The sequence below is a fragment of the Oreochromis niloticus genome, linkage group LG4 (genome assembly GCF_001858045.2).
Source record: "Oreochromis niloticus isolate F11D_XX linkage group LG4, O_niloticus_UMD_NMBU, whole genome shotgun sequence".
In the NCBI taxonomy this organism is placed as follows: domain Eukaryota; kingdom Metazoa; phylum Chordata; class Actinopteri; order Cichliformes; family Cichlidae; genus Oreochromis; species Oreochromis niloticus.
In genome coordinates, this window is record NC_031969.2 from 33,621,820 (window position 1) to 33,641,947 (window position 20,128).

Sequence of the window (20,128 nt, forward strand, 5' to 3'; positions counted from 1 at the left end):
ACAAAAACGAACCAATCGGTTGCCTAATGTAGATAAGTGGGCGGGGTTTGCGTTTAGTGGGCTCGTTTTAGTTAGCGGGGTGGGCCTGATGAGTGTGGACGTAGCGTGGAAGTTGCCGCATCAGGGCAGCTGAGTGCTTACGTCACAGGGATCGTGCATTTACACGCAGTCCAAGCTACTCCGTGGGGAGTGGGGCCGCATCACGTGGGCAGCGGAACCCGGGTCCGGTAAATCGAGCGCACCTGGCGCTGTTTTGTTGTTGTTTTCCAGGTGCGCCGTGTTCGGCCTGTCAAACCGCGTGACTTCGTACCGGGACGGCGACACCGGAGTAACGGGGATGCACGTGACTAAAAAGTATAATTTACACGCTAAGCCTCGTGCACGTGTCACTCTGACCATTTGTGGCGGTTCGTTTGTTTAAAAGTCGCCGTGTCCCTGAGCTAGCGCCGTTAGCCTGCTGCGCTAGCTTACTTTACGATTCTGCGGTAAAACTGCGCCACCTTTGCGGGACGGCGCCGTATGTGCGGGTAGGGCCAGATCATTGCATGCTAGGCTTCAGCTGGTTTGGCAGCTTTCTGCAGAGGTGGCCTCTTTGATGTCATTGTTCGCACAGAGGACGTTTTACCTGTAATTTGTCTACCTGACGCTTTCCCTTCCTTTTTCAGGAGCAGGAGCACCATGAAGCCACCTCCACTGACCCAATCTCCTCCTGTGCGCAGCTCTGTAAGTACAGGTGACTGTTGTGACGGGATCAGGTGGGCTGCTGGTCTCAGACAGGTGTGTCTGGTCAGCTGACACACTCCTGCTGTTTGGAAACACAGCCTGAATAAAAGACTTTATTATGAAACTCCATCAAAATAAGTCATCACAGGCTCAGATGTGGAAGCTTGTTTCTGCCACTGAAACGTCTTTTTTCCATCCATTTTCTTCCATTTATCCAATTCAGGATTGGGTTTGAGCTGCAGGTTATCCCTGCTCTCTTAGGCTGGAAGGTGGGGTACACCTGGACAGGTGGCCAGTCTGTCAGGGCTCGTTAACCTTAAATCTCTGGACTGTGGAGAACCCAGACTGGGACAGATTGGGTTAGCGTCTCAACCTTTAAAGTTTTCTTCTCTCAAACAATAAAACAACTAAAATGTTGACTTGTGGATGTTTGAAACGTGTTTTCATTGGTGGACTTGAGCTGCCGGCTGAGACTTCAGTGCTGAGGCGGCTCTGTGCTGTATTTAATGAAAGGTTAAATATTTGAGGGCTCGTTGATTTCAGGGCAGTTTCCTGAAGCTGAGGTTTATTTCCGTGCTCCTCACGATGGTCCACGTGTACTCGTGTTTTCCCACCTGACCCCTCACAATCAGCTGACTTTACCTGCACCTTAAGTATGACCTGCTCTCACGCCTCACCTGTATCTGCAGGTATTTGAAGGCGTCTACAACAACGCACGCATGCTTCACTTCCTCACAGCGGTGGTGGTGAGTCCGTTTCTGCCTTTTTGTTTCTGGTTGGTGTTTTTTGGCTGAATGCTGCAGATGCACTGAAGCCGTCCTGTCTGCTGCTTCCAGGGCTCCACCTGCGACGTGAGAGTGAAAAATGGCGCCTTGTACGAGGGAATCTTCAAGACGTTGAGCTCGCAGGTGACTTTTTTTTTTTTAAACAGCTTATATTTTGACCTTCAGTGATTTTGCTCCCCAGGGGTTCAGACACACGGCTCTCTCCTGCTGTCTGTTTTGTCTCCTTGCTCGTGTCTGAGTCTGCTCCCATTGGAGGTTTCTTCCTGTTAAAAGGGAGTTCTTCTTCCCCACTGTCACCAAGTCCTGCCCATAGTGGGGGTTTGTCTTTACCATCACTGAGTCTTTACTTTGCAATTTGAGGCAGTTCTGATTCGTCAAACTGCCGTCTGTGAGGTCACTCCTGCAGAAGCTTCAGTGGTTAAACAGCTGTAATCTGTCTGCATGTGTCAGTGTGAGCTGGCTGTGGATGCTGTTCACAAAGTGAGTGACGGAGGAGGAGGAGGAGGGAGCCAGCCCTCTGCTCCCAGGATCGAGGATGTTACTGACACCATGATCTTCAGCCCCGCTGACCTCGTCACTATGACGTGCCGGGACGTCGACTTGACCTTTGCCGTCAGAGGTAACCGGGCTCGACCCACGTTTAGATTAGAGCTGCATTTATTTTCTTTAAAAAACAAAAATCAGGTTTGTGTATGAGCTCCAGGCCTCAGGGGAGAATCGGAGGGTTAATGGGGAATATTATCTGCTAGTTTGGATGAAACCCCTGTGAGTAATAAATATTCCAACCTGGAAAACGTGATGATCAGCGGCGCGTTAAATGGTTTGTGCGTCGGATGCTGCAGAGATGAAGGGAAGCTGGTGCTGAAGTGGTCGGACTGAAGCCTGATTTTTGTGCCTGCAGACTCGTTCACGGATTCGGCCATCGGCTCGTCGCGGCTGAACGGGGAGCACCGGGAGAAGGTGCTGCAGCGGTGGGACGGGGATGGAAACGGAGACGGCTTCGACCTGGACTCGGACACGGTGAGGAAGCTTTTAATTTACGAAGGGAAAGTTTTACGTTGACCTGCAGCACCCCCTCTGACCTCTGCTGCTGCCTCTGGTGGGCGTTAGAGGAACTGCGGCTTCTGTTTCAGGCCGTTCTCTCACAGCTGAACCGAGCAGACGATTTCACAATAATAATTTCTTACTGAAATGTTTGAAATCCAACAACACAAATCAGATGGATTCTTACCTGTAAATCTCAAACGTACAGTTTTATTAACAAATGAAGCAGAATTATTTCCAAAGAAAGGTTTTATTATTTAGGACAAACCGATGCTTTTGGCTTGTCAGCACTGCTCTTGCTGATTTTGAAGATATTTTCCTGTTGGGTTCACGTGGAGTACCTCGCTGAAATGAGACATCTCCGATTCATTCGGTTTTTTTTCCCCTCTGTGTCAGTCGAACGGCTGGGACGCCAACGAGATGTTCAAGTTTAACGAGGAAGCGTACGGTGTGAAGTCGACCTACGACTCAAGCCTCTCCATGTACACGTAAGTAAACGAACCTTTACAAGGCTCAGTTTCACCAGCTGTGTCTCCGTCTGCCAGACGTGAAATATAAAAATGTTCACACATGTTGTGAAGCGTCAGTGTCCCAGTTTTCATGATTTTAAACGAGGGTCTCACCTTCCTTCTGTCATGCTTTTCCCAGCATGCCTTTGGAGAGGGGGAACTCGGAGGTGTACCGGCAGCGGGAGGCTAGGGCGGCGCAGCTAGCCAGTGAGATCGAGAGCAGCCTGCAGTACCGCCGCCGCGTCTCCTTGGAGAACGACGAGGGAAGGAGCGAGGAGGACAAATACAGCTCGGTGGTCCGAGAGCGGGAGGAGAGGACGAGCCCCGGGTTCACCTCCACGAGCAGGTAACGGGAACACGGCGCACCTGGCGAGGCAGAAAATAATAAAATATTTTAAAAATACCCAAAATTCCCAAAATACAAACTTTCCTGCCTGAATTTACCTCAGAAATTCCCAAGATGTTTTCCCGACCTGAAGCTGCTCTCACTTCCTGTTTCTCTCCCTCTTGTTTCCCAGGGAGGCGAAGTACGTCCCCCTCCCTCAGAGGGCTCGAGAGATTGGCCCGTCTGCCAGCAGCATCAGACCCGGGGCCTCCGGCCGAGCAGCACCGCCTCCCTCCAGACACCTCCCGACCAGCTGCTCCTCCCCCAAACCATCCTCTGATAGGAGCAGTCCTATGTCTTTCAGGACCGCCTGCTCTCCCAGCCAATCACAGAGCAGCCCACCTGCCGCCAGCAGCCCGCCCCACACCAACCACGTTCTTCCGCGCTCGCACCCGCAGGCGCTAACCGACACCATGCGCTCGTCCGTAAACGGTGGTACGAAGTGTGTGTGTGTGTGTGTGTGTGTGTGTGTGTGTGTGGGTGGGGGGGGGGGGTCGAGCAGCTCCTCTTGTGGTCACATCATGAACTGACGTTTATGTTTGATCGTCTCCAGTTTCATCCAGAATGTCTCCGAAATCCCTTCAGAGATTCCAGAGCAACAGAACGCTGCGGACCTCGAACTCCCAGTCCACGCCTGCAGGTAACGCACGCACGCACACACACACGCGCACACACACACACAAAAGGGAATAAAAGTTGAGCTGAGCTTCCTCCTTCCTTCCTCCTGGATGCTCACCTGTTTCTCCTCTTCCTCGTCTCTCTGTCCTCCAGCGTCTCGTACTCTGAAACCAGACGCCCCTCCTCAGGATCCTCCGTCAGTCGACCCTGCTTCCTCCTCCCTTTCCACTGTCACCATGGCGACCACCACCACCACCAAACCCACTGGCCCCACCCTCCTCTTCCCCGTGGACGGTGAGCTGATGTTTGATTTATTTATGTCGCGTGTGCAGCGCTGCGTGCATGTTGGTGTGTTTGAAGCCGCTCACAGACCGCTGTGTGAAACCTGCGTGCTAACGTGTTCCTCTGCAGTGAGTGAAGTCCTGGGCAACGCCGCCAAAGAGCCGCCTGAAGGTCAGCCCACTCCACAGGACGGCAAGAACAGCAAAGGTACAAAAACCTCCACCCGCCTGCCTCTGCCTTCGTCAGCCCTCCTCACACCGCCTCTCTTCCTGTTCGCAGCTCCGTCTGTGCAGCAGAGGTCTCAGCTGGAGGAGCTCCGCAAGTTTGGCAAAGAGTTCAGGGTAAAGCTCGCTCTCAGGGGTCCTGCGCTTTGGGTGTTCTTCAGTTTGCCTGACTGGCTTCAAACTGTGAAATCCTGTTTATTAAAAAAAATAAACAAATAAACTCGTACGCCAGTTTGAGGCTTGGTGGGATCTCACAGCAGGTGACATCACAGCAGGTGACATCACGGTGGTCACATGATGTCACCTGCTGTGATGTCAGTTTAAAAAAAAAAAAAAAAAAAAGAAGAAGAAATGAAATGGAGCCGTCTGCAGTCGTTAGTCTCACCTCGAGGTCTTCTTCTTTGTCACTCAGCTGCAGGCGAGCTCCTCCCCTTTGGTGAGCCCCGCCTCTGTAGACACCCTTCAGGACAGCCCCACCCCCTCCACGGATTGTTCCTCCTCCTCCTCCTTGTCGTCCCCCAGCCCACCCAGGCCCGTCGTGGCTACAGAGGTAGCTCCACCCATCTCAGCACCTGCTGCCCTGCTGCCTGCAGCTCCACCTGGCCCCCGCTCCTCAGGGACGGAGGGGCCGACGGCGACCCCGATCGGAGGGGAGCTGTGCAGCGAGCGCGCGGAGACGGCGACGCCGACTGCAGTGTGAGTGAAGCAAGTAGCAAATGTAAAGACATTGTGATGGCGCTGTAACACGTTTTCACGCGTCTCTGTGGTTCTGATGTTTTCAGGCAGGTGAAAAACTCGACGCTGAATCCAAACGCCAAGGAGTTTCTTCCCGTTAAAGGAAACGTGGTTGCGGTAAGTCCTCAGAGGTCACGCCCGAATCGTGCGCTTCGTGCAGACTTCTCAAATATGCCACTCATTGTGACTCGCAGAAACCCTCCTCGAATCCCGCCCCGCCTCGGCCGACCCCGCCCAGCCCCGCCATGATCCTCCCAGGCCCGGGACAGCCAGGAGGAGGGGCCATCTACAGCAGCCCACCTGCACACTACCTGTCCTACATCTCCCCCATCCCCCTGCAGGGACACTCCATCCAGGTGTGTTTTTATTTAAATGTCCGTCTCAGGGGGCGGGGTTGGCGATGACACTGATGTGATGTAATGGCGTCCTGTCTCCTCCTCAGGCTCCTCAGCTGTATCAGTACACCGTGTCGACCATCAGTCAGGGGAAATACCCCAGACCCAAAGGTACACGCCGCACTCACACGCCTTCATATTTGGTGTCACTGTGAGGAAGAAACGACCGCTTCCCCGATCGTCGCTTTTCTTTTTCCTGCTTCGTCCAGTTCAGATCAGGAAACTGAAAAACACAGAAACGCTGTGTGTGTCTGTTAGTCCTGCAGTTTCATCATTGGACCTTAAAATGTCCAAATTTATTGAGGAGGTGGTTAAGTTCAGTGATCCAGGTGTAAGTTAGCTCTGCAGTGAACTCGTGGGTTCTTCTGCTCCAGGGTTGGTCGGGGGTCCACGTCCGGAGCACCACGGCTCCCCGGCCTCCTCCATGATCTCGGCCTCGGCAGCAGGGCCCCAGCTGGTGGCTTCTCCTTACCCCCAGTCCTACCTGCAGTACAGTCAGGTGATCCAGGCCTTGCCCCCACACTTCCACGGACAGGTAACTGCAGCGTGCTCTTCACCTGTCACTTAACCAGGTTTCTGTGAGATGTGTTATCGTGCAGTTAATACAAAACAAGCACGCGACCTCAGTAACGGGCCGCTCGCTTACTGTTGATGTCTCTGTGACTGTTACGGAAACATTTACAGGAAGAGGAGTTCACATTTCGTCTTTTGTGCTTTTTAAAACGTCTTGCTGACTTTGTCCTCTCTCTTTAATCATAGCCGATTTACTCGATGCTGCAGGGAGCGAGGATGCTGACCTCCGGGGCCGCTCAGCCGATCGGGCCTCCAGGCCCTCAGTTCCCCGGGCAGGCTGACGGCCCGCCGGGCCCCCAACAGGCCATGTACGGTAAGAAAGGAGCCGCATGCTAAAATTTGAGCTTCAGATTTTCTTGTAAACAAACACAAATTTATCTCCTTTTGTTTCATGATGAACATGCAGCTCAGAGTTGGTTGGAAGCTAAAACCTCAGCTTAATAACCCACACAAGTAAATATTTATTGTAAAGAAGTAGATTCAATTATCAGTCTGAACGTGTCTTTAGCTAAAACAGGACGTTTGGAGACTCTGAGAATCTTTACAGGCACAAAATCTCAAACTGTTTTCAGAACAGAAGATTCGACGTCTTTGTGGTTCAGACAGATTTGAGGCCTCTGACTGTTTGACCTGATGTGGCGTTCGACTCCTCTGTGATGAAGCTGACATCAACACATCAGGAATAATATCAGATTAGAGATGAGCTCAAATACATGCAGAAGAGTGTAGGCAGGGTGGAGTGGGTGGGGACGAGTGTCGGGGTGACAGATGGATGCCTCCTTGGTCTTGGTGGTGTCAAAGAGCAGGTTATTGTGAGAACCCCACCCAGTCATGTGCTTCACCTCCTCCCTACAGTCTCTCACTGTGGTGTGGTGTAGAGGAGGGGGTTCAGGATGAGGGTGGAGGAGACCTGTTGGGGTTTGCTGGTCAGAAAGCTCAGTATCTGGGCTGACCTCTTCAGTTTTCACTCTCAGCAGAGCATCCAGGGGGCCAGACTGGACCCTCAGACAGGCCTCGTCTGGGCTCTGGGCCAGATGTTTCACACCCCTGGAGGTGTGGTTGCATTATGTCGTCTGCATAAAGACCAATAACATTTACAGATCGTGCAAAAAAACAGAGGGAAGTGGTAGAAGTTTAAACCGGACTTTGACCACCAGGGGGCAGCGTTTTAGAGTGGATCGCAGATGTGTGCTCTTTGTTTAACGTATTCCTTCTTAGCGATCCCCATTTCCTCGGGCTGCTGTTGTAAAGAAGATGCTTGTTATTTGTCTGCTTAAATAAAGGTTAAAGGTCACGGCGCCATCTTGTGGTTCAACTTGTTTTTACACAGTTCCAGCTCTGGTCTGTTCGATTTCTCTTAGATGATAAAGTCATTGTGGACATTTCCTCTGTGAAAACTATTTTTAAACAGTGATTTACAATAAAAAAGCGTAAAATCGTTAAAGGTGTGACTGGTTTAACCCACCTGTGTGAGGTGGGAATGCTGATTAGAGTTCATCCTTCCTCCTCTCTCGTCTCTCAGCTCCTCAGTCCATCCATACTCACCACTCGGGCTCCCTCCATCCTCCTCAGCCCTCTAGCACACCCACTGGGAGTCACCCCCCACCCCAGCACACGACCCCCAGCCCAGGACACGCTCAGGTGGGTGCATTCTGACGCCAACGATGACTAATCCATCGAATCTGAAGCTTTTGTTCGAAGTCAGGAGAAAATGTGGATTGATAACACCGACGTCAGGTTTGTTTTCTCTGCTAAATGTTTTAAATGTATTTATTGATTCACACTCCTCAGGTGAGTCAGGGCACTTCTCAACCTCAGTCCTTGTTTCACGCCGGAGGTCTGTCGGCTCCCACGCCCCCTAACCTGCCGCCGGGCCACGGCTCTCCGCAGGCCGCCTACGCCATGCAGGGATACGGCCTGCCCACGCCCCAGCAGCTGACCCACGGCTTCCCGTCAATCAGCCAGCTCACACAGGTGAACAGGAAAAGCAGCTGCCTGAGATAAACTGAACATGGAGGTGTTTCTGCCGCTTTAACCGTTCTTTAGATTAATCAGAAGTCTGAGAATAAGTCGGGTTTAGGAATCAGCTGTTCTCACCGTGTGTTGTTTGCAGAGGTAAACGTGAAACATGGAGTTCTGGATGGTTTATCAGCCAAAATAAAAACATTTAATAACCAAAATATTAATCAGCTGATTAATAACAGTGAGACGTTTATATTTTCATCCTTTGAGCTTCGAGGTTTGGCGCCCCCTGCTGTCGGATTCAAACCTCCCCCTTTTCTCCTGTTTGTCCTCTGCAGGCTCACGTAACAGGCGCCATGTCGGCACCTCACCACGCTGCCGGCCACGGCCCCCGCCTGTCATGCTGCACTACGCCCCCCCTCAGCAGGGTGGCGGCTCCAACCCCCAGCATGGCCCACCGCCCCAGCAGGGGGCGCCGCAGCACTTCTACATAGGACCCGGTCAAGGTGAGGGGAAAAAAAACCTCCCACAGACTTAAATCTCAGCTCCTGCTGCTGTGACAGTCAAACACAGGTTTGCATTAAACTCACAGCAGAAACTTTGGTGCTAAGCAAACGAAGTCGAGAGCTGAAGGTCGGGTCGTCTGCAGGGAAACCTGAGGGTTAACGTCATTGGCCACTGAATTATCAGAATATGAATCAAATCAATGATAATTAGCCTAATCTAAGATGTGGGAGTGCATCGGAGCCATCGAGTGGGAGATGGTTGACTCCAGTCGGCGCTCTGGCCGACCACGCTGAGAGGAGGATTTAATCCTGAGCTTTTGTGTTTCATGTCTTCCAGCTGTCCAGGTTCAGGCTCACCCCGCCCAGCAGCTGTCCTTCCACCCGTCTGCCAACTGAAGCCGGCTGGATTCACGATGGCGGCGGCGCCTCCAGCTCGTAACATTCCCCGCACGCCCTGACACGAGTTGACGTCCTCACCAGGATGTTTTTTTAAAAAGCAGATCAGACAGAAACGCCTCGCGTGAGGCAAAGTTTCTCGATTTTTAATATGTAAGCAGAGACTGTCTGGACACACCGACATGAAACTGGACTGAAGGCGTTCAAACTGGTGGAAACTTTGTGTGCCCCGTTCTTCCTCGGTCCTTTTTACAGACGAAACCAGTTCATTATTAATAAAAGCACTGAAAACACTTTAGCTCTGTCTCCGTGAATGTTGGTTTTAATCCAAAAGAGTTTGATTCTTGAGTTCGAGTTTCGGGAGCTGCACTGTAACCTCCAGCTGAGAGCAGATAGAGTCGGGTACAGATTCAGGTTTTCTTTAAAAAATTTAATTTGTAGTTCTTTAAAAAACATTTGTTGTTCTCACACTCAGATTTTTACAGGCCCAGAGACGACAGCAAACACAGCAACGGCACATAAATACATGAAAAACACTGGATGGATGAAAACATTCTCAGGAGGTGTCAGTAACATCAAGGTAAAGCTCAAACATGTCGCCCCTCATGACCCGAGGCTGTGAAAGAAAGAGTTAACCAATGAAATAAAACCTAACGTATTTAAATCAAATATTTAAAAAAATGAATGAAAAACCTCTGACTGATTCAGAGTCACTGGAGAGAAACTGATCTGACGCCTCCTCGCACTGTTGGATTTGTCGCTGCTACAAAAGCGAATAACAGGATCCTAATTTAGTGTTCCCACCTTCATGACTTATAAATACTCTGTGGTGACTGTTGCAGGACGCTCGGGGAAACCTGCACAGCGACCAGCCGCCACACAACCAAACACTGAGGACTTCCTGTTCTGGTTCCAGCCTGTAGGGGGAGCAGATTTGAAAATGGGACACAGTCTACCAACTAAGGAGGAAACAAAATCTGACTGCCCGGTTATTACTTTAATTTATTTAGTTGTGGCAACGACTAAATAAGGTGACTGCAGAGATCGCCTGGCGTGAGGCCGTCTGCGGTTGCTCTGACGGGCTGCCGCGATGATCGGACTCGTCTGCCGTAGGGACGCTCGGCTGGTTGTATTCTGGTTTTATTGCTCTCCAAAGTTGCCGAGTGTGTAATTTTGCAGTTTTTGTTTCAGAGCTGTGACGTTTGGGCTGCATACGCCACACAAACAGAAATCCTCACCGTAAACAGATTATATGTCATTTCTGGTCTTTTCGTCGGCGTGTCGATGCACCAGAGTCGCACCGCGGTCTCCAGCCAGGTTCCCGAGTGTAACTGCAGCATAAACGTCCAAAAACACTCCAGCAGATATTTACACAAAACCAAAGAAAAACTTGACTTCCTGTTTGGTCCAAGGACGCCGCTGGAACAGGATGGATTCCTCCAGAGCACAGCTGGCATTTACCTGGTTTCCAGGTATCTCATGGCCAAAGTGGAAGTCAGTTTCAAATGTGCAGTTTTACGCCTCCATCTTTAAAGTCTGATCACACTGACAGACTCGGCTGAGCCTGCAGGAAGTGGGGAGGAAGGTGTTTCAGGTCTTCATCTCAGTTTCTTTTCTCAGTCGTTCAGCTTTAAAAAAAACAAAAAAAACAAAAACTCTGTGGTCGGACATCGTCGTGGAGGAAGATGAACGCTTGCTGTGGTCGGGCCGTCAGTGGTTGACTAGTCCCATCTGAAAAGAAGAAGACAGACTGAGCCGACGTCTCCAATGAGAAGCTGAATGTTGGCGAGTCGCTTCAACTTACAGGTTGGTTGACGTAATTGGACTCCTCGTACTCGTCTTCGCTACTCTGAGCGGATGAACCTGGAGTGGACCCTGAAGAAAAGACAAACATCCGACCTTTTATAACCACGTGTGTTTAAAAGCCCCCAAAAACATTCCGTGAGTTATTCTGTCACACAGGAGGATTATCGGGGAAGCTTATTGGCTGATGATTTGTCAATCAAAAGAAGACAACTTTACTTTGATATGTCGCACGACGGGGGAAGGTACCGGAAAGTTGGAGCATAGGGTCAGGTGCACAGTGCAATATACCTATTGGTGCCACGTTCTGATAGTCGAGTTTGTCGTCGTCGTCTTCTTCTTCTGAGCAGAGGACAGAGGAGGCGATGCAGCGTGATTAAAAATGAATTCTTACTTCTGTGTTTGAACAGCTGCTTGTTTTGGCGTGAGGACATTCAGACATTTTAAAACTTGTCATACTTTCCTGTTTTGTTTTTGTTTTAAATAAAAGAAAAAGAAACATTTGATCTGAAACGCGTTGAAGCTGAGGTTCACCGTGGAAGAAGAACAAGTATGTTGCCTTACCATCGAGGTTCACGTAATTATGATCTGTGAAAGAGCACAAACAGCTGATGAGTTCAAACTCCGAAAAACTTCCCGTCCACATTCTGTGTGACTCCTCAACATCCGTGTTTTATGATGAAAGATCCAAACTGTACCTGAACTGGGCGTCGAGGCTCGGCTCTCGATGTCCGCGGGGAGTCCTTTGCTCTCCTCCGGATTGTCGGGTAACACCTCTCTGGGGAAACCACAGAAGAAGAGGAAGATCAGATCAGAGCGTCATCACTGAGGTACAAACACCGGCTGGAAGCTGCACGTGGAAACCTACATGTAATTATCAGCTGGATCGTCAACGTCCTTCTCAGGTTCTGTGGAAAAACAAAAGTCAGCTAAACATCACGTTCCCGCACACTGACATCACGGGGTCAAAGGTCAGAGTTTTCTTCCTGAGTTCATCCCAACAAGCCCAAGAGTTAAATCTAACAAATCCCAGATTCTAATCAGTCTGCAGTCCAATCCCGGTCCAGACCAACTCTCCCAGTCCAAAGAGCTTAAACAGTCCACTACAACCATAACCAGGTCCAGTTTAACTAATCTCAAAGTTAAAGAAGTCCTAAGATCTCGGAGTTAAACCTATTAAATCTGGTCTAACAGTTTCCACAAGTCTCACTGATAAATCGCTTTGGGAGGCCGAGAAGCTTCAGGTCTTGGAAGTCAAGAAAGTCAGTCGCTAGTTTTTGTTTTTCACACAGAAATGTCACAATATTGAGATTAAAAGTAGATCATCTCCCAGCTGCTCCCTTTAGAGGTCACCGCAGCGGATCATCTACCTCCACCTCCTCCAACCAGCTCTGCATGTCCTGCTCTGCACCAACCAGTCTAAACTTTTCAGATCAGATGTCAGTTCTGAACTGCGGCAGCCTGAAAGGTGAAACATCTTCACGAAACTCCTCTTTCCGAACTCTGAGCTGTCCCCCTGAACAAGCAACAAGCCGGTGTACTCCTGGCATAAAGTCCAATCACGTGGCTCATCAAAAATGAGACTTTTATAATCCAAAACGGCTCAGATGGGACTGATCATCTGGACCACAGCTCTGTCTGTGCATCTGATAATCTGAGCTTCATCTGTTCTGCAGACTGACTGATGCTGGGCTCACTGTGCAAATGCAAATGGGTCTGCCTGCAAAGAGACGAGGGTGTACCCGTACCTGGATTCTCATAACTCGGATTGCTCTCTGAAGGACAGAAACAGAGCAATAGGTTTGGGTAAGAAGGTAAAACAGAAAAATACAACTTAAATAATGCGTTGTCCTTTACAGGCTCACCAGTTTCTGTTGGGGTGTAAGGTCTCTGCTCAGGTTTGGTTGAACTGTGAAACACAAAAAAGAGAACGGTATTTAAGGAAAAAGTCCAGATCTGCCTTCAAGAAGATCTGTGCACATCACACAACCATTTCTAAAGCTCTGCACGCTCCCAGGAGAGCGTCTCCTGCTCGCCAACGGTCATCACCTGAACCAGGTGCGCTCATAACACAGAGGGACTTACAAAGGAGGCCGCAGGTGGGGGTCAGGTGGAGGGGTTGTAATGATGATGGGGTTCGGGGGTAGGGTCGGCTGGGCTGAAACACAGATCAGTGTTAGCTTCATCATCTTCAGAGTTAAAGACGACGACATCATCAGCATAGAGAGGTTTCTCAGCTCCGTGACATAAAGCACTCGTATCCTTTTTTAAGAGCAGTCGTCCATCCTCGGGGAGGGGACAACTTTAGTGACTGTTTCTCCTAAAAGCTCAAAGTCACAGTTTTTATTATTTAGTTTACCTCCGTAAAACCAAACCAGCTGGGCAGATTACATCAGCTAGTTACATTTGTTTTCCCTATCCTTGCATTGGCTTCGCATCAAATATGGCATTGATTTTAAAATACTATTGCTTACCTTTAAAATGATAAATAACATTACTCCTAGCTATCTTACTGAACTTCTCAGCTTGTACACTCCTAGGAGAGCAATGAGATCAACGGGCCAACTGCTCTTAGTGCAACCTAGGTCACGGCTGAAGACCAGAGGTGATCGTACTTTTGCCATAGCTGCGCCCAAACTCTGGAATAATCTTCCTACCGCTATTCGTGCATCCCAATCAGTTCTATCTTTTAAATCGCGATTGAAAACCCATTTATTCAATCTAGCTTTCCCTAGTTAGTGCCTGTATCCTGCAAATGTTCCCTTATGTAGTTTTAATCATTTTATTTTAATCTCTTAGTCGAGTTGTGTTTTGTATTTTACACTGCGCTGTGGCTAATTAGTGCTCTCCACCTGTTGGTGTGTTTAGACCCTGTTATTGTTCCTATCTCTAATTTACTGTATTACTGTGAAGCACTTTGGTGTACTGCTGGTTTTTAAATGTGCTATACAAATAAAGTTGTATTGCATTAGTTATTTCATTTGAAATAATTTCTTTCTCACACACACACACACACACACACACACACACACACACACACACACACACAGAGTTATAGTGTTGATGTTAAATGTGACCACAGTTTGAAGGTACGCACACAGAAAATCCATGCACATCAGACCAAAGCTCAGGCTGATTTCAAAGCTTACCAACGCTGATGCTGCCGCTCGCAAGGCTTCTGGAAGTTGGCATGGAGAGAGGAGCTTAAAGAGACGAGCAATAATGAGACCGATTATTTTGAAGTGTGAATCACGCAAAGCTGCACAGAGTAAAAACACAGAGGTGGAAATGTGCAGTAAAGGTGATGAGTATGACCGAGCAGAATAAACCACGTGTTCATGGATCGTTGGACTGATGTTTCAGACTTACCTGGATGGATGACTCTGAATTCAGGTGATCTGGAAAAAAAACATCATCGTTTTTAAGCTTTGACTCATCAATGAAAAGTAAAGTTTCTCTGTGATGCAGATGAAAACACTTACGTGTAGTCTTCTGAAGCTGTTTGTTGGATGGACCCTAATGGGTGAGAAAAGAAAGAGATTATAATGTGTCAGTAGCTCAAAGCAGAAATCTCAGAAGACGCTGTGCTGGACACGATGGGTGTGAAAGATCTGGTCTGAGTCAGAGATAAAAGGCGTTTCTGAAAACCACAGGTTGGTTTGTGCTCGAGTCAGGTCAGCCTGTGGTTAACAGCGGTTAGCCGCAGGTTGATACAGTGTCAACTGCAACTTTCACCCACGCAGTGGACCTTTGTTCCTGCAGTCCAAACAGATGACGGCCAGGAGGACGATGGAGACGAAGACGGCGGCCGACACGAGGAGGAGGAACCAGGAGAAGTCCATGGTTTATCTGAGAGGGAAAGGAGAAGATCGCAGGTCAGAACTTTACCTCCGTCACTGCAGATAAGAACGACTGAGGTCGAATAACTTCAGTTATTTAAAGCAGACTTTGATCAAACCTGGAACAAACAATCCTGAACTTTATCAAGTCTGTTTGAGCCTAAAGTGAGGTTCAAATTCTGAAGTTTACTTTCACTTTGTTATCAGTCATCAATCTGCACAGCAGGAAACCAAACAGCTGAGGTCTTCCTCCTGCCTGCAGCTCCATCGTCATCATCCCCCCTCCCTCCTCTGCACATGCTCAGACTGTCTCAGCCTCTCTGACTCCCAGTGAACATCTGAACATCTGCTATCGATCTAATCAGTCAACAAATAAAAGGATATCCTGTTCACAGAAGCATTCACATCATCTGGTGCGTCGAGCAGTCCAGGCCGTGCCAGACTGAGTTAATTAGACTGAATTAGCAAAGGCTGGATCAGATGAAAGCAATCTGATTGGTCAAGGCTCGTGGTGACGACGATCGGCTGGAACTTGGTTTTTGCTTTAGTCAATAAAAACTTTAATCTTCATCATGATATATATAAATATATATAAATACACAGAGTCATGAGCTGGTCACGAGCTATGTAGCATGGCGGCGGCAGCGTCATGGCGTGGGGGCGTTTTTCGGGCTGATACTTTAGTTAGTGCAGTGGGAAAAATATAAATCCACTCTGAGTGAAAAACCTTTTCAGATCATGTTTTCACTGCTGTTTGTTACTCAAAAGGCAACAAGCTGAATCTCAGGAAACTGTGTGAAGACGAAGCAGCACGTTTTGATCCGGACTTTCTTTGAACCTGAAAGGAAGAAAATTCCCTCGGGTGAAGGATTCGCTGACCGAGTGCTTTTATTCTGTTTGGATTAAACTCGTAAACCTGCGTCAGGTCAGTGCTGACCCACCTGGGGTTATGGTTAGGGTTTGGACTAATCCACTCATTTCAACAGACGAGTGTTTTTTTTCTTCAGTTTTTACAGAAGGAGGACAAAATATTGGAGACTTTGTTTTAAAGGTAGCATCTTCTAGTTTGAGCCTGTTTATCTGAAGCGGGCGTCCGGTGACCCGTGGCCTGCAGAGCACATGAGCTCTTGTTCTCTGCCGGTGATTGTGTTTCACCATTTAATGCTAAAAAAGGAAGCAGGAAGTGTCCCACAAACGTGCACACACACATTCTGGTGAGAATAAAAAACAGAGAGTCTCAGCCGTGAAAAACCTGCTCCTCACAACAACAAGTCTTTAAACGTGAGCGTGGAGGATTGTTACCGCGAGCCGTCTCTTCTCTGGAAGTTTGGTGTTTTTCATTCTGTGGTTTTTCTCGGCTTTTGAACACAACAACTGGAAACTTCCACCAATGAAGCTGCACAAACAAGTCAAATTTCCACTGGCTTCAAACACAAAACAAAAGCTTCAGTTTAATTCAGATTTTGAAGCTAAATGTTCAGAAGTCGTGTGATCAAAGCCGTCCTCCTCGGGTTCATAACGCCGACCCGAACTGCGCTGGATGAGACATAAAAACCAGAAACCTTTGTGGTCTGGCTGACAAACGGTTTCATGCTACATTTCTACATCACTGGAGGAAAAGTGCATGTGTGCAGAGCTGAGGGCTGCTGCACCCGCTCAACTCTGACTGTTACCTGCAGTAAGGTCAGAAAAAAGAAAGGAAAACCTGCAGAAGACATGAATCTGAAAATTGATACCGATGCTTCTGATGGGCAATGTACATGTTACATCACATCACAAACACCAAATTCCTGCTGGAGCAACACCATGGACCCAAACATCCACCCACAGACGTGAAGAAGCATCTTCATCCAGCACAAGTACAGGCGGTGCGTCGGTGAGCCCGGACTCTGTGGGATCAGATGACCTCGGACCTGAAGGACCAAACTAAAGTCACACTTTGACATACTCAGGTCTCACTGTGTAGTTCATGTAAATGATGTACCGTCATCATTTAGATGAAGTACAGACGGCCACAGGAATCTGGCTAACATTAGCTAACATTAGCTAACATTAGTGGGCGGCCTCTGTCGCTCCACAACAAGTCACTGAAACTGAACAGAGAGCAGTTTACGTTACTGAAGTTTGGTTTGGTAGAGTTTGATTTTCTAAGGTGTCTGCAGGTCATTGACAGCAGGTCTCTTTTGCACCAACACATAATACAAAATACAGATTTTCACAAATTTGTCAGGAACAACCAGGAAAGCTCATCTCACATTATAATCGGACTCATTTTGTCATAACAAGTAAGTTTGAGTTTGACAAACGCTCGTGTGCTCGTCTTCATCACACGAGGCCATGAACACGAGGAAGCCGAGTTGTTCAAATGAAACCGGCTGTCCTATTTTCTTAAATAACTGGTGGTTTTTACCTTCCTGAGTTATCACAAAGAACAGTGTGATGCTAATCTGCTCTCAGGGGTGCGTCACACAGGAAGGAAAACCATCCACCACGTGGTGCGACTGACTGGTACTGCTCGCTTTCTTTGCCCTGCAAACCCAAAAGTCTCCAGTAAACAAGGCCGGCCGGCTCCGAACGCTGGAAACACACTTCAGAGGAAACACGATGATGGAAACCCGACTCAGACGAACATCTCCGGCCTCGGCTTCGCAGCTTTTACTGCATCTCACAAACATCAGCTCCACACTGCAGCAAGGAAGGCCGCCATCTTGCAAATGTAGAGCCCGCCACAAAAACCCCCGAAAGGTTTTATTAAACTCTGTCAGCAAACAGAAGCTCGTCTAATAAGGTCACAGCTGTGGAAGGGAAACGAACTGACTGATAATAATCAGTTTTATCTGAGCTGCACATGTTTCTGAGCTAAAAATCAAATATTATCAGTGAAAATCATGCACCACACCTCAAAGCTCAAAATCAAACTCAGCTCATGAACGATTATATCCTTTCATATTATTCCATCATCTTCCTAATGATGCTTTACATCAGTTTCTTCAACTGCCAATAATCCATGAAATTGATCAAATATGTTTTGAAATCTTCATAACCAGGTTAGAAATCCGTCCAAAGGTGGATCTAAACCTAATCCCTGAAACCGCATCAGATCAAACCAAAGATAAAATTAGGTCAGTGAATTAGGCTGAAACCAAGAGCAAAGCCACATCTGAAAGTCTAAAGTCACACAGACAGACAAAAGAGACACCCCCCCCCGGAATTCACAAAAGCTCTGTCACGTCTTTCAAGATTCTGCCAAAACAAATTTGTTTGAAATTTATTTTTATTCAAGTCCAAAATAACTTCAGTCAGAAACCAGTCAGTGTAAACCCCAGTCTGAAACTGGGTCTCAAATCACCTTTAATACCGAGTCCAAACCCAGAAGACACGAAACTAGGTCAGCTCAAAATCAGTCAAAAAAAAAAAAAACCCATGTCCAAGACTGAGTCCCAGCCCACGTTTGGAAATCAAACAAAAAGTGGCTGAAAACCAGTCCTCAACCAGTCTATAACCAGTTATAACCCATTATAACCAGTCTATAATGGTTATAACCATTCTATAACCCATTACAACATTATAACTATCTCTAACCATCCCTCAACCGTCTATAACCAGATATAAACAGTTACTCAATTCAGTTCAGTTTTATTTATACAGCACCAAATCACAACAAGAGTCACCTCAAGGCGCTTTATACTGTAAGGTAGACCCTATAATATTATATACCATCTATAACCAGTTACACCCAGTCTATAACTAGTCCTCAACAGTCTATAATCAGTTCTAACCCATCTGTAACCAGTCTATAACCCATTTTAACCAGTGTATAACGATTATAAGTATCTGTAATGGTTTATAACCAGTCTAAGTCTTTAGCACTAACTCATGAATCCTAATGATTCCTGAGTTTCTGAGACCTTTACGTGATCAGCAGGATTTTTTAACCCTAACCTCCTCACGTTTCTGTTTGTTCATGATTATCAAACTGTGAGCAATAAAATACACAAAAATGTCGAGAGCAGCAAAAATGAAAATGAGAATTAGCACTCATATTTTCAAAGGGTAAAGATATTTTTAATTTGTCAGAAAGTCCAAAAGCTCCAGACTAAAGCCGGACCAGGCCCGAGTCCAGACCACAGCGCTGATCTGTGGAGCTGGAATGAAGACGCTGAGTCTGACTGAATCAGGAGGATCCTGCGTTTCTCAACAGAAAGTAGAAAAACTAAAGTCAAGTAGAAACACTGTGCTGCAGGTTTTCTGGCATCATCAGGGTGACGACTGAACTTCAGGAAGTCACATGTTCCAGTCTTCAGATAAAGTCCTGATAATCAGCTCCATCAAACTGTCAGCGCGCTTCAATGTGCAGCTCAAACAGGATGCAAACAGGCTTTGAGCTGCAGCTGGAGGCTTACACACCAGCCTGCTGCTCATTTTAACTCCATCACTCTAACGTGTTGCTTATTTTACTCTCATTCACAGCGCTCCGGCACCACGTCATGAATAAGAACTCTAAGAGTCTTCACAGCTACAGTTCTAAAAATATGAGATTAAAACATGAGCTTTTTTTACGTAAACACTCTTGTGTGTTTGTTTTTATTGTTTGCTGTGAGTGAAGACAGCCATAAACACAAAGGTGTAAGAAAACCTGCTCTCCATGCGCACAACCACAGGGGAACTATTTTTTTTGCTGTGCTCTACATTATGTGACAACTGAAAATAAGGTAGGAGGCGTTTTGGGGTTTCATCACGTAAAGAAAGGCTGTTTCTCTGAAGTGAAGCTGCAGATCTGCTCATGCATGAAGAACCTGCCGGCACCAGCGGCGTGTTTGGCCTGAACTCACAGCAAACCAGGTCACCTGACATCTGGCCCTGCAATGAGACGCCAAACACATCCGAGCGAGGCTGTAAATGTGGCTCCGAGAAGACTCGCTGCTCCCCGACCGCCACGCACAAAAACCAGAAAATTCAGCTTTTTCTTTTATTGTTTTACATTTCAGAGATCCTGGAGTCAGTGCTGATACGTGCAGCGCTCTGTTTCCTGTGCAGGTAGCGGGTTATTTTAACCAGTCAGGCTCACCTGAGCCCACGCCGCCCATCAGCTAACCTGACTGGACCTCAGAATAGCTTATATATGGACCCTTCTTATCCTCATCTTCATTTTTTAAATTCTCAGATAAATATCATTTTTTCTCAGATAAATATCTGAGAATTTCATGTAAAGGAGCAGGCGTGAACTTCACCGCTGGTAACCAAGCAAAAGGTCAAAGGTCCTGATGATGGAGGAACTTTTGTGATTTCTCTTCTTTGAGCTGCATGAAATCCTGCTTTTCTAACAGCAGAGCTCTGATTGGGTCTCAC

At 47.7% G+C, this 20,128-nt stretch overlaps 2 protein-coding genes across 7 annotated transcripts in view; one reads left to right on the forward strand and one right to left on the reverse strand.

Moving 5' to 3' along the window:
• The first annotated feature begins 362 nt into the window (after nucleotides 1-362).
• Nucleotides 363-9,435, forward strand: atxn2l (ataxin 2-like). The gene is made up of 23 exons (XM_025906485.1): nucleotides 363-583; nucleotides 666-723; nucleotides 1,413-1,469; nucleotides 1,560-1,631; nucleotides 1,959-2,127; nucleotides 2,410-2,528; nucleotides 2,949-3,040; nucleotides 3,201-3,407; nucleotides 3,580-3,881; nucleotides 4,000-4,086; nucleotides 4,218-4,358; nucleotides 4,476-4,553; nucleotides 4,626-4,687; nucleotides 4,983-5,266; nucleotides 5,353-5,422; nucleotides 5,500-5,661; nucleotides 5,748-5,811; nucleotides 6,075-6,235; nucleotides 6,460-6,586; nucleotides 7,796-7,914; nucleotides 8,065-8,247; nucleotides 8,574-8,741; nucleotides 9,079-9,435. Exons 1-22 carry the CDS (start codon nucleotides 546-548, stop codon nucleotides 8,727-8,729), a joined length of 2,808 nt encoding a protein of 935 aa, XP_025762270.1. The 5' UTR covers nucleotides 363-545; the 3' UTR covers nucleotides 8,730-8,741; nucleotides 9,079-9,435.
• A 117-nt stretch (nucleotides 9,436-9,552) lies between these two features.
• LOC102082230 (pollen-specific leucine-rich repeat extensin-like protein 2) overlaps nucleotides 9,553-20,128 on the reverse strand; it is an 11,918-nt gene continuing 1,342 nt past the window's right edge. The window contains exons 2-14 of one of the 6 annotated variants that reach the window (XM_013269856.3): nucleotides 14,680-14,789; nucleotides 14,423-14,456; nucleotides 14,310-14,338; nucleotides 14,090-14,143; nucleotides 13,026-13,098; nucleotides 12,806-12,849; nucleotides 12,689-12,715; nucleotides 11,809-11,848; nucleotides 11,639-11,718; nucleotides 11,505-11,528; nucleotides 11,160-11,282; nucleotides 10,942-11,012; nucleotides 9,553-10,868 (exon numbers count right to left, since the gene is read on the reverse strand). In XM_013269856.3, coding sequence (XP_013125310.1) covers nucleotides 10,848-10,868; nucleotides 10,942-11,012; nucleotides 11,160-11,282; nucleotides 11,505-11,528; nucleotides 11,639-11,718; nucleotides 11,809-11,848; nucleotides 12,689-12,715; nucleotides 12,806-12,849; nucleotides 13,026-13,098; nucleotides 14,090-14,143; nucleotides 14,310-14,338; nucleotides 14,423-14,456; nucleotides 14,680-14,782 — 723 coding nt within the window. In that variant the 5' untranslated portion in view covers nucleotides 14,783-14,789 and the 3' untranslated portion in view covers nucleotides 9,553-10,847. Of the gene's footprint in view, nucleotides 10,869-10,941; nucleotides 11,013-11,159; nucleotides 11,529-11,638; nucleotides 11,719-11,808; nucleotides 11,849-12,688; nucleotides 12,850-13,025; nucleotides 13,099-14,089; nucleotides 14,144-14,309; nucleotides 14,339-14,422; nucleotides 14,457-14,679; nucleotides 14,790-20,128 lie in introns of those variants that run through there. The other 5 variants (XM_013269855.3, XM_005469128.4, XM_013269854.3 and 2 more) reach the window with 5 other exon arrangements.